The sequence below is a fragment of the Trachurus japonicus genome, chromosome 16 (assembly GCF_045865225.1).
Source record: "Trachurus japonicus isolate A0001 chromosome 16, Traja_1.0".
Classification (NCBI taxonomy): Eukaryota; Metazoa; Chordata; class Actinopteri; order Carangiformes; family Carangidae; genus Trachurus; species Trachurus japonicus.
Window position 1 is genome coordinate 29,862,304 of NC_140922.1, and position 12,555 is coordinate 29,874,858.

The 12,555-nt window shown below is 38.7% G+C and overlaps 1 protein-coding gene across 2 annotated transcripts in view; it reads left to right on the forward strand.

The window, feature by feature from the left end:
- Window positions 1-2,499: 2,499 nt before the first annotated feature.
- Window positions 2,500-12,555, forward strand: part of ascc3 (activating signal cointegrator 1 complex subunit 3) — a 192,508-nt gene continuing 182,452 nt past the window's right edge. The window contains exons 1-3 of one of the 2 annotated variants that reach the window (XM_085803025.1): window positions 2,500-2,625; window positions 3,484-3,623; window positions 7,441-7,591. In XM_085803025.1, the coding sequence (XP_085659151.1) occupies window positions 3,534-3,623; window positions 7,441-7,591 (241 nt within the window). In that variant the 5' untranslated portion in view covers window positions 2,500-2,625; window positions 3,484-3,533. The remainder of the gene's footprint in view (window positions 2,626-3,483; window positions 3,624-7,440; window positions 7,592-12,555) is intronic. The other variant, XM_085803024.1, reaches the window with a different exon arrangement.

Genomic DNA, 12,555 nt, shown 5'->3' on the forward strand with positions numbered 1-12,555 from the left:
GACCCCTTACTTTGGTTTTGTTGCCAGGCAACATTATAGTGGTTGTAGTAATTATGATATGGGAGCAAAAAGCTCAGTGATTTATTACAAAGTCCATGTCAGGAGAGCGTTTTTTTTGTATTAATTCCACTTCCAAATCATCATCTTCTCCTGAAGCTATAACCAAACCATGACTGTTATTATGGCAATCAATGTAGGTACAGATTCTGTTCATGTAACACTGATTCAACCCTTTGATGCATCTTTTTGTTCATATCAAAGATGTGAAAAAGTAAAGTGTTCATCCCCACTAATAGTGCACTGTGTTATTCATTAACAAATGCACTGAATCACAATTTTACCTCTGATGTATCCTATTGATTTATATTTATTTATATGTATTTTTGCATTTTTACTTGTAGGTATTTCTTAGTTTATTGGGTGTTTATAGCTTAATTTTATATTTAGGTCTGCAATTTTTTAGATAGATCTCTTTCTATAACACAACCAAGAGGAAAAGAAAAAGGAAAGAGCAATAAATCAAAACATTGCTCAAGATTAATCAGACCAAAAACAAAAAATTATGATTGTTACAGCAGCATTCACGTGTCATTCATTGCAACAACGAATAATAAGCTTCTTTTGCCACCATTTTAAAACTAATGACATTTCCATTAGGCTCTGCTGAGTAGTCATGTAGCCATAGTAGGTTTAATGTTAGTCCAACTTAAAACTTTAAAGTCAAAACCAACTTAAAGTTACGAGTTGTGCATCACTAAGTCTTTATCCCTTTTGCACCTCAGTGTCACTTTATGTCAAGTGTGGAGTAGGTGAAGGCTGGAAAGTCAGACTAGTATCCATGGTAACAACGAGGGGAAAACGATCAGGAAGAAAGCTATGATGGCATTGCATTGTGTTTATACAAAGGGGCATTAAGAGGAGAAAGAGTCTTCAGAGTCTGGACAAACTCACTAGACGTCTGATTGAGATGTTTCTCTTTGGGAGACGACTCCAGACTCTACCAATCATGTTTTGGGGACTTCTTGACTTACAGCAAAATTACATAACTCTCTGAATATGGCTTAGACATAAATAATATACATTTGATATTTTTTAATCATTTCAGCAGCAGCAAGTTGGGATGGAGTGGAGGCAACATGTACTATATGGTCATAGCAGCAAACCCAAAGTAGGCTAAAACCATGTCAATAATTTAACAGGTGAAGGGCAGTGCACGCTCTCTCCCTCTCTCCCTCTCTCCCTCTCTCCCTCTCATTTTCTCACTGTGTGTTTGTGTATGAGAGCGTTTGTTTTTCTCTTGGTGAAGGTTAATTATCCTTATAATGAAAAGAAATCCACCATTTGCGTATTGATGCATGTCCAAGGTAAACTGAATGCAGAAAGACAGAGCTGGCAGTTACTAGTGAGGCAGCCAGTGTGAGACAAACAGGTGTGTGCAACATAATCACTGATGATTAACTGTACAGCATCAACAACTACTCTGTTGCCAAGCAGTGCAGCATTTTATCTGAGTGGTGGTGGTTATATGTATTTTACATCTCTCTGCAGAGCCGGCCCAAGGCATACTAGCGAATTGAGCACCGTTTTGCATGGAGATGCAAAAGGAAGTGGATGAACACAAAATGGCAGCAGGCTTGAACAGCAACCAACAAGACTGCAAAGTGAAGCTCTAACACTGAAGTATCAAAAACTGCAGTTCCTCTAATGACCACTAGAGTCTGGGTCCAACAGTGAGGTCGCCCCCCCAGGTCAAATTACCCAACTTTACAGCAGAAATAAACATGATTACAGCCTGGTACAAAAGCTCCACAGCTTATTTTCTGCCTTCATGTCAACTCAACTTGAGTGATCTGAAACCTATTCATCTTTATTTACAGTCTTGTTTTTGCATGAACATGTGCATTTTGCAGGTGCATAATCCACCTTTAACAAGATCTTGGGTTTTGTTTTGTTAATAACATAGGCTACTGAAAGATTCAGCAAGTGTACATACAGCAATATCTGTGAATCTTAAATGATTAATGAGATTATTTGATACCGTACTGCTGGGCTCAGACTGTTTGGTACCAGGCCCCTGACAACTTTGTAGCTAAACCATCTAAGATATTTCTAGTGGATGAATAATAGTGTTTGTAAATTATGTTTCTAAGCATTTGACTGAAAACTGGTTCTACTCACTCTTTTATCCTTCTGAAAAACCATTTCTCAGATATTAATGTATTATCTGTTTTGTTTTTTTATGGAATATAGCCTACCGTAATAAGTTATGCTTTAAATATATATTGAAAATATATTGTTATATTTAACCTAAAAATCCGTACACTTTATGGTTTCATTTGGGTTTTTCTTTCGTTTTCTTGGATTCTCTATGTTCTAGGAACGACAAAAAGAAAAAAGAAAAGAAAAACCGGCTCTGTCGGATTGTGTGACGTAGTGCTCCTCTGGCATTGTGGGTAATGTAGTCCTTTCACCGCTACCGCTGCTTCAAGCTTTGGCCATAAAGAACTACAATACCCAGAGATTCCACCGTACACGTAGTCCGTGTTGACATCCGCCGGCAGGCCGACTCACACTCGTGTGGAAGTTCATTCTACGGGGCGCTTGTTCGGGTCCAGCTCCAGAAAGGTAAAGTTTTATGTTGTTTAACAGACTCTTGTTGCTCATAATTCAACATTTAGCGGCAGCGCTGTACGTGGAGGAAGCTAAAAAACGGCTGCGAGCTAGCGGTTAGGTTGACAAGCTACTAGCAACAGCTAAGTTAGCTCCCCAGACTCTTTCGAAACACATTACTGGGTCTGTTTTGGTTTATTTAAAGTTAGTAAAAGTGTTATTGGACGCAACATTTGTTCGGTAACAGGTTAGATATCAGAGGTTGTCTCTGTCGTACTCCTCCGTGCTGTCTGCACAGAGAGGATAAGGTAATGCTCCTGAAAACACACGATTCACTTTGGTCTCCTTTCATGATAAAACTTAATATGTCAGCTACGTTACAAGTGCTGGACGGATTTTTAAGCTTTTAGTCTTCAATTTATCAAGCAAGCTGCTTTTCATTAACAATCTGACACCCACACCGCTACCCCATAATGCTAATGTTGCTCTCTTGTAAACAGGTTGCACCTTTAGGTGTTTTACTGAAGTTAATTATCATGCTGTTCTCACCAAAATACCACAAAGACATCTTAAATTGGTAAAAATAAGTGTGTAACTCTAATTGAAGAAGACATCTTTTAACTGACAGGTGTTTTATTTATATTTAGGCTATTTGGATGTGTATAGTGTGCATATTTTTTTCTCACTCTTCTTACTTTTCTTATCTCTGTTTTATTTTTGCTCTATTATATTATGTATGTGCGCTACTTGATACTTGAATTTCTGTTCAATAAAGTATCTCTGAGTCTCCAAGTCTAAGTTTGTTTGACTTATGTAATGAAAGAGATCCTACTCCCATGACAGATCTGTTTACTGTTTGTTTCTCTATTATAGATAGTAACTAAATTGGAGAGCCAGTGTGTGGACCAGGACATCAGAGAGCGATGGCTCCTCCACGTCTGACGGGTGCACTGCGTTCCTTCTCCCATGTCAGCAAGAAGGAGGACTTCAATGAGAGCGCCTACGATCTGAAGGTGAGACAAACCTGGGAATAACTGGACACTTGTATTTGTATTTTGTGTTTCTGAGACCTTCTCCACTTAACCAGTTGCTAGAATTAGACCAAAACTGAAGTTTAGTCTTGCATTAAGTAAATGAAAGGACTGGAAAAGAAGAAAATTTTTTTTTACAGAGGTAAACAAACTGATTTCTATTAACAAGTTCATCAAAGAAAAAACAAACAAACAGACAATATAAAGCGCACCAATAAAACCCTCCCACTACTCCCACACACAACCACAGTGGGGTGGTGGAGATTTCTCTCATTCACAACAGAGAAATATGGAAATGAAATAGAAAAGTCAACTAGGAAAGGTATTATGTCTCAATGTGTGTTAACAAGGTATTACTGCATTAAGCTGACAGGGGAAGCACAATCACAGGAGGGATGAGCCCCTGCGTTGCTGTTAATTCACTAGGCAGGAGGATGCAGTGATGAAAGTAAGGCCAGGAATGAAGCACATTGTTTTTCTACATGCTGTCCTTCTCATTTCATATTGTAGAGGACGATTTAAAGTGTGCTATAAGATACTCATTAGTTAAAATCTCTGTGAGGGGAAGGTTCAGATTTCCAGTTTGGTAGAATAAACTGTTTCCAGATGTTTTTGGAAACATTTTTTATTCAAATTTTACTCTAGTTTACATTAAGATCTTGTATATCCGCCATGATAGGTCGAAGGGTCTAACGAAATTTATTTTTTAAGGTGCCTAAGATTCAAACTACAGTATGTGAAATATGTCTCTTTATCCCAAGTTTTACATGTCTTACAATTAAGAGAGCAATAATGATATATTTCATGTAATATGTGTAATATAATAAATTGAATGATATTAAAAATAGCTGAAAGACCAATACAATTTGAGTTTTTATGAGCATATTACATCAATCACCCTTACTGTAGCCGCATAGGAGAGCTGTTTCCTTTTCATTTATTTTTATCAGTCTCACCGTAGACTGGCAGGATAGTGTTTAAAATGTCAATCTCATTTAAATCTAAGACAGAAGTGTTTACAAGTCAAATGTCTGACAAGCAGTTCTCACCGAGTCGACTGCCCTCTTAAACACCTGGTGACAAACACAGTCAACGATGCTGTTTGAACAGCTTCTGTTTGTTGTTTGTTATTCATAGCACGGAAATAAGAGATATATAGACAGACAGACAGATCATCAAGTGTCCTTAGTCTCTTTTTTTTTTGCTTGCTCTTGTCTCCTCTGCTTTATTCTTTCCTTGTATTTCCTGTCTCCTCTGCTTCATCACCACCACCATTTTTGCATCAGCCAATTTGTTTTCTGCTATAAAGTTGGCGGTTCAGCCAGAATAATGGTGCCAGAATGAAGAGGACGGAGCACATTACTCTTTCCTTAAATCTCTTGCACTGGCTCCCAGTTACTTTTTAAAGTACTGCTTCAACTTTATAAATCGCTCATTAATCTTGGGGCCAATATACATTTCTGATGCTCCCTAAAGAGCGACATGACCAGCAGGACTCTATAATCTGTAGGAAGGAGTGTGAACTTGGTACACCTAATGAGGTGGAGCTGCTTTTAGCTGTTAGGCTGCGCACAGATGAACCGACTTCGGTCTGATCTCAAATCTGTCAGTTTAAAAACTGCTCTTCTCCTGTGGCTGATTGATTGGTTTCTCTATCGCAGCAGTCATATTTTCTCAGTTGCACAGTGGCCACAAAAAAAACTCCACTGTGTTTTTGTTCTTCTTTTATTTCACTTTCATTTTTAAACTCAATTTAGTCATAAATAATCAATTTTTGACTGTTTCTGGATACGATTAATGCTTTTTTTTTTTTGAATTATACTATAATGAACTGAGTTGCTCCTCTGCCTAAAATGTGTTGTACAGCTGTCTTGCCTTGTCTGGATACAACCAGCTTTTCACATATATAGTATAAACCCTGTCTTGGTAGAGATGTTCCTGTCTTGGAAATATAGAACATTTCCCCAGATTCCCTCTGTGAATGTGAAGTGTAGATTTATTACGTCTGCGTTAACAGTATCTTCATTTTGCATCCATCAATTTTCTGGCTCCTGGATTTATACTGGGAAAGTGTGCTGCTCAGACCTTTTTCATTAACTTGATATCAGCCTGTAGACTTTTGTCATTTTTCATACTCGGTCAAAAAAAATACACCGTTCAAGAGATTCCTTGATTGGCAGATTGGTTCCAGCTGCTGTGTGTACTAGGACTATAATAAACCCACAGTAAAACAGCTGACAGGCTAAATAACAGACCGGCTGGTGAAAATAGTGAAGAATATAGCCAGACTTTTTGTTCTGGAGTCGGTGGAGACCAAAAAAGAGCTACTACTCACACTATTGGACATTCATCAGGAAAACGGATGCTGAAATTGTAAATAGAAACACATGAGCCCTGTTTATATTCAGACTGGTGACAAATGCTGCCAAAACAGCAGTAATGATCCCTGCCGATCTTTTTGCAACCATTGCTAATAATGTGAATATTTATTATCACTTTCACTCTGTCAGTGAGTAAAATAAATAAATAAATTGGGTTCTGCTTCTTATTCTTTTTTTTTTTTTTTGCTTTTACGTTTCACCTCCTCCAGTTAAATCCCTCTCTGCAAAAAAAAAAAAAAAAGCGCTTCCCCAGGGGAAAAAGATGGAAGGTGCAGTTCAGATTATCTCAGGTTGCATGCAAAATACTTAGTTTTAGGAGATATGCTTATTATAATACAGTCATTGTGTTAATGCTTCCCCTCGCCTCGGAGCCTGAACTGTCAGACCTGCTCAGATTTAATACACTGCTCTAATGGGAGACTTTGATTAAAACAAGAAGTTCTGCTCATTAGTGTTGACTTTTCCTACAAAACTAATGAGGATACATGTGTAACTGCAATGAAATGCACTTGTGAGATGACAAAAATATTATCATTAAAGAAAGGTCATCCATTCTCTTGGCTTTAGTATTAATAAAACTGTTTACTATCATGCTCATTTACATGTATACTTTATTCTAGAGAGCCTGATTCAGTGTATTTGTTAATGAATAACATACAGCTCTATTATTGGGGATGAACGTTACAGAAAAAAGAAAAAGAAAAAAAGCCACATTGCTGTTATTTTGAAGGTATTGCAGTTTCAGTGGGAATGGTAATTTTTGCATTTGATTTTCACTGAATAAAATTATAAAACGATAATAGTGTGATTTTCATTGGGTTTATACCAAACAAACATGTTGCTCTTACATCTGGAAAAATAAGATTTGTAGGTCGATGCGCTCTACAGCATCACAGTACTTCATTTATAACGGTTTCTTTTGACACATTTGACCTTTCACATCCAAAGAAATTAACAACCTCCTGTATGTTTAGTCCAACTGGATAAACATAACAACACCATGAAATCCTGCATCTATTCCCTGAGTCTGTAATTAGTCAATCCTGATATGCAATTAGTAATTTGAGCCTTTACCAGGTCGCATTCAGGGTCAACTGGAAATATAGGAAAGTATTGTTGGAGCTTCAGTGTCAGATCATTAAAGTAAATGCACTCTCCCTATGGAGAGATGGATGGATACGTTACATAAAGTAAACATGGTCTGGATTAAAGCACAGAGTAGATGATCTGACTGTTTTTACATAACACCTGCACAGCATTTGGCAGAGTATCGGAGCATACTGGTCCTATTCAAGGGTATCTGGGCAATTAAAGATACCTGAGCGTATTAGAGCAGTGAGTGCTACTGTTGTCTTTGTTGCAAAGTGATTGTATCTCTCTCTCTCTCTTTCTGTCTCTCTCCCTGTGACTCATGTTAGACCAAACGTCGGAAGAGACAGGAGCTGTTTGCCAGAGAGGGCCTGACTTGGCAGAAGATTGTCCATTTCTGCACCGAGCATCAGGACAAAGCTAAGCAGCAAGCTGCCAGTCAGGAACTGAAGAGCTTCCTTCTGGCAGCCAAACAGATCGGTAATTAACTCCTCAGCCTCAAAATCCATTGTTTTTTCAATCTATTTTCTTGTGTTTGTGTTATACTGATGAAAGTGTTGGTGGAAGTCACAGAGTGTTATCTACTTCTTCTAGACTACTGGTATAAAAGTATGAGACCCTTATTGTACCCTATGAGTGCCTACTATACATGCCTTTACCATAAATTGGATATATCAGTGTTGTACAACATCCACATATTTGTGTGAATTAACAAGATATCATCATTACTAAATAGGTTAATTAAAGTTAAAGTTAATTAACAGCCTTTAAAGAACCTTATATTACAATACCATTACCAATACTATTATATATTAAAGGGATAGATCAACATTTTGCCAAATTGGCCCATTGCCATAATCCCTATAGTCTTAGCAGTAGGTTTGTTACCTTTTTTTTTTTAAAGTATATTTTTCGGCTTTTTGCCTTTATTTGATAGTGATGACAGTAGAGATAGACAGGAAATGGGGAGGCAGAGAGAGGGGGAATGACACGCAGGAAAGGTCTGCCCGACGCGGGATTCGAACCGGGGACGCCTGCGGCGAGGACTGTAGCCTCTACATGGGGCGGCCGCTCTACCCACTGCGCCACGCACCGCCCCAGGTTCGTTACCTTTAATTGTCAGTGCAAGCTATTTTTAGAACGGCGGAGCAGAGCCGCGAGCTGCTCAGAGCTACGCTACAGAGGCTAATGGGATTTCTTGGTTTCCCTCATCAAACTCATCAAATACACAATCCAACAACTCCAAAACGCTCTGGTGGACAAGTTGTGACCTGCACATTCACCACGCTATGAGATAATAACGCAACGTTACCAGACAGAGTTGTTTTAGAGGTAAATTCATGCAAAACTGCTGATGCACGTTCCCGTCGGGGACAGTTTTTCAGCAAGCAGTCTCTGCATATGCCTTGAAAACAACTCTGTGAGTTTGATGAGGAAAACCAAGAAATCCCATTAGCCTCCGTAGCGTAGTTCTGAGCAGCTCGCGGCTCTGCTCCGCCTTTCTAAAAATAGCTTGCACCGACAATTTAAGGTAACAAACCTACTCTTAAAACTGTAGGCATTATGGCAATGGGCCAATTTGCCAAAATGTTGAACTATCCCTTTAAGGTAAATCTTTTGAAAATAGCCAAAGATGGCACTCACCAATGAAAAATAAATATTATTCATCACGGGCAAAATTGTTTGTTATTTTTTATTGGTGAGGGCCGGTCTCTGATATTTTGTGACTGCTTTTTGCCGTGCACCTGGACACCTGTGAGTTGTGAGGATGTTATCTTAACAATCTTATAAAAGGCCATCTTTCTTGAAGATGTTTTAACTGTGTGATTCATATGGACACTCTTGACTTCCCTGACATCGACCCCTCTCTACTCTAAACCTTTATTTAACGGGAGAATCAAGAAGTTTCCTCTGATTCAGATATTTCTGCAACTCACCAAGTGGAGGCTCAGTCACTAATGTTTTGTCAAAAACCTTTTTAACCCTCGGGAGTCATATTATAAAGGTGCACTCAACATTTGATATTGATCTGATACCAACTAAAAGACACAGAGGTGGACAGGTCTCGACAACAAGTGAGAAACACTTTATTGGCTCATAATGTAGAAAACTGTCGATCCATTCTTCTAAACGATCAACCCATTTTCATGTCAGAAAATGTGGCGTTTGAAAGCTTAATTGAAAATCCTGAGCCAACACATGCTGCCAGCAGAAACGTCTATCTCACATCTGTACAACAAGTTCTGCTCTGCCACTCTGCCAAACCGCAGAGCAGCTTTAGATCAGGTAGACGTCTGAAGAAAGCTCATAGATAAATCTTACATAAAGGATTTTTAAGTATTAGAGTTTAGGAAAAAGTTGCTGCGACTTATGTATGACTTCCACTTCCATTTCCATTTCCCGCTTGTCATAAAGTATCAGAAAAAGCGCAATTGAAATAAATGACATGAAAGGGTCATCTTCAGGTTAACGGTTTCACTTGCTTTATAAGACCTGGTAGACGTCATTGTAAATGTCCTCAATAATCCATAATGACAAAGTGAAAACATGTTTTTAGGAATATATTGCAAATACTACAAAACAAAGACAGAATCCATCATATTTAACTCTTTAATTCAGCGCTTTGTCGAAGCTCCTTGGATATAATTACAGCTCAGAGTCGTCTTGAGTAAGTCAGGACACCTGGATTTGGACAGTTTATCCTATTCTTCCTGGCAGATTCCCTCCGGCTCTGTCAGAGAGGATGGGATGTGTGTGTGTGAGTGTGTGTGTGAACTGCCATTTCTAGGTCTCTCCTCAATTGTTCTTTGGGGTTTTACATCTGGCTTTGGCTGAGCCGCTGAAGACAGTCAGAGACCTGTATCACACCCACTCCAACATTACCGACGCTGTTTGCTCCAGGTCATCATTGTACCGACTAGAAGACTCAAAGGTATAAACTCCGCCAAAGGGAGTTCTTCGAAAGAAAATGAGAGAAATGTCCAAAGATATCTTCATTTCACTTTGTAATAATGGATGAAGAATGGCAGCAAGAATAGGGCCGTTTCCTCTGCAGGAACTTCGGGGTAATCTTTACAGGGTCGCTGTTGCGTGTCTCCTTAGAAGGAACCGACCCTGAATGACGATCCCTTTTCCGGGGGCTTAATGAGTCTCTGCCTCGGGGTAGCTACTCAGAGCGGCCATGAAAAACTCCCATGTGTAGGCTTGAGGTTTACTCGTTGCTGATTGGGTGTACTCAATACTACTCAATGATAATAATGGCTTGGATTTTATATAGCGCTTCTCAGGTGACTCTGGAGCTTTATACAAACCATTATTCATTCATCCCACATTCCCAAACGGCCGCTCCGACCACCACCAAACTTTAATACGCATTCACATGAGGCAAGGTGGGTAAGGTGTCTTGGCCAAGGACGCTACGACAGCGACTGGGATGGAGCGGGATTCCAACCGCCAGAGCTGTCACGATTACTTGTTTTCACAATTAATTGCGCAATTAAACGCCACAATTAATTTATTGTAAAGATTCCTAAATACCGTCACTTTCCTAAAAAGATTATGTCAGAACCATATCGACAGATGTGCGCCCAAATAAAGATTGGGATTTACTGATCCATTTACCTAATGTAACAGTGAATTGGTAGGAATTTAAATGATTTAAACGATTAAAATAAACTTAAACATTTGTTGGGGATGATAATTTATGAATTGAATATTTAAAACATTTCCCCTGGCAGATTAATAATTGGTCCTATGTTAATAGATACTTCAAATATTTTGTGTTAATAATGAGTAATGTAATTATATTTTGAATATATTTGATTTTTTTACACATTCATAGTGTTGGGAAATTAATTAATACATAATAATCGTGATAATCGTAATACTGTGATTATTTCTCTGAAGAGAAAAAAAAAGGACAGTAATCTGATGACTTTCTGAAGCTACTGTACTATGAACTAAAAACTGGAGTAAATAAAAAGTTGGTCTGAGGCAGGAAGATGTATATTGCTTGGTCAGTAGAAATGTAATTTTATCCCTTTAATGGACTGCTTGGAGTCCACTGGCACAGACTGGATGTTAATAATGAACTCATAATGTATACCTGAGGTCCAGGAACAGCACAAAGAAGCATCATATTTCACACAAATGAAAGCGTAGTAGATTTACTCTAGAGATAGTAACAGGTGTTTGATAGCATTATGTACACGCTGTAATCCTCGCTCTATGACCTCAAGTGTTAAACTGAACTTAACAAGTTAATTATGGCGCTTCTACATGGAAACAAAAAAACGCACACAAAAATCAACAACGTCCAGATTTCCAATTAGTCTGTGCTTTTCTTCTTTCCTGGTACAATTTCTCTCTCCTCTCATTCATCAGTGGAGAGCAGCAGTATCTGTCGCTGTCGTTGTACGGTAGTTGTTGTTGTGATGCTTCATGTGTTGAACCTGCCCTCCATCTCCGTGACTGGATCCAAATAAAAAGTTGCTCTTAAGCACACACTCCAGAGAGGATGAAAGCCGCCATTCTGTTCAGCTATGTGCAGCGACGACGAGCCTGATGCTGCTAGACCGTTTTTAATTGGTTTAAATCCTTTTTATCTGTTTCTGCTTTTACCCCGCCAACCTTCTCCACTCTATTCTCCCTCTGTCCCTCTGACATTTTTTTCCCTCTAATTGGACAATTACTCTATTTTCCTTCTTTCTTTCTTTTTTTTTTTTTTTTAAGTCAAGTACAGTTCTGGCTAAGCATGGATTGTTTGGATATTATTGAAATGAGGCGCGGGGACCTCAGACGGTGATCTCATGCTGTAGATTTCACTGCTCACAGGAACAGCTGCTGATTGTTTTTCTGGAGCCATGAATAGTACACAGATCATATTTAATAATGGCCATACAAAACAGCTATCTAGATACCAGCTGATGATAATAGAAAGGCTGAAGGTGATTGTTACAATTGGTAATAATCCTAATAATCGCCATCATTAAACCAATAATGAATACATCAGCTTTAATTGTCCCTCCAGTTTTCATTTGTGCTGCAGTCACAGGGAACCAGACTACAGAGGCCTGCCAATTAGGCAAAGCAGGAAGCGACTGGGCACACAGCACTGACTGACTGAGGCCCTGGTAGCTACTGTACAGTGATGTTGGAGGATTTAGACGAGAGGCTACATCTGATATTATTAAATGAGTGATTTTTTTCTGTAGAGAAAATCAGGCGGGACATTTTAGATGGTTGACTGCAGACATTAATCTGGGAACTTAAATGTAATGTATTCTGTCAAAGTTCCTGTTATTGAAGGTTACATTATTCATATTTTCGTTTGAACTTAAGGACAGCGGTTGAGTTTAAGTACTTGGTGCTTTTCTGCTCGATTTACACCAACATGAGGGAATAGATAAAGGATATACAGTTATACAGTGGAAGATTTTGTAACC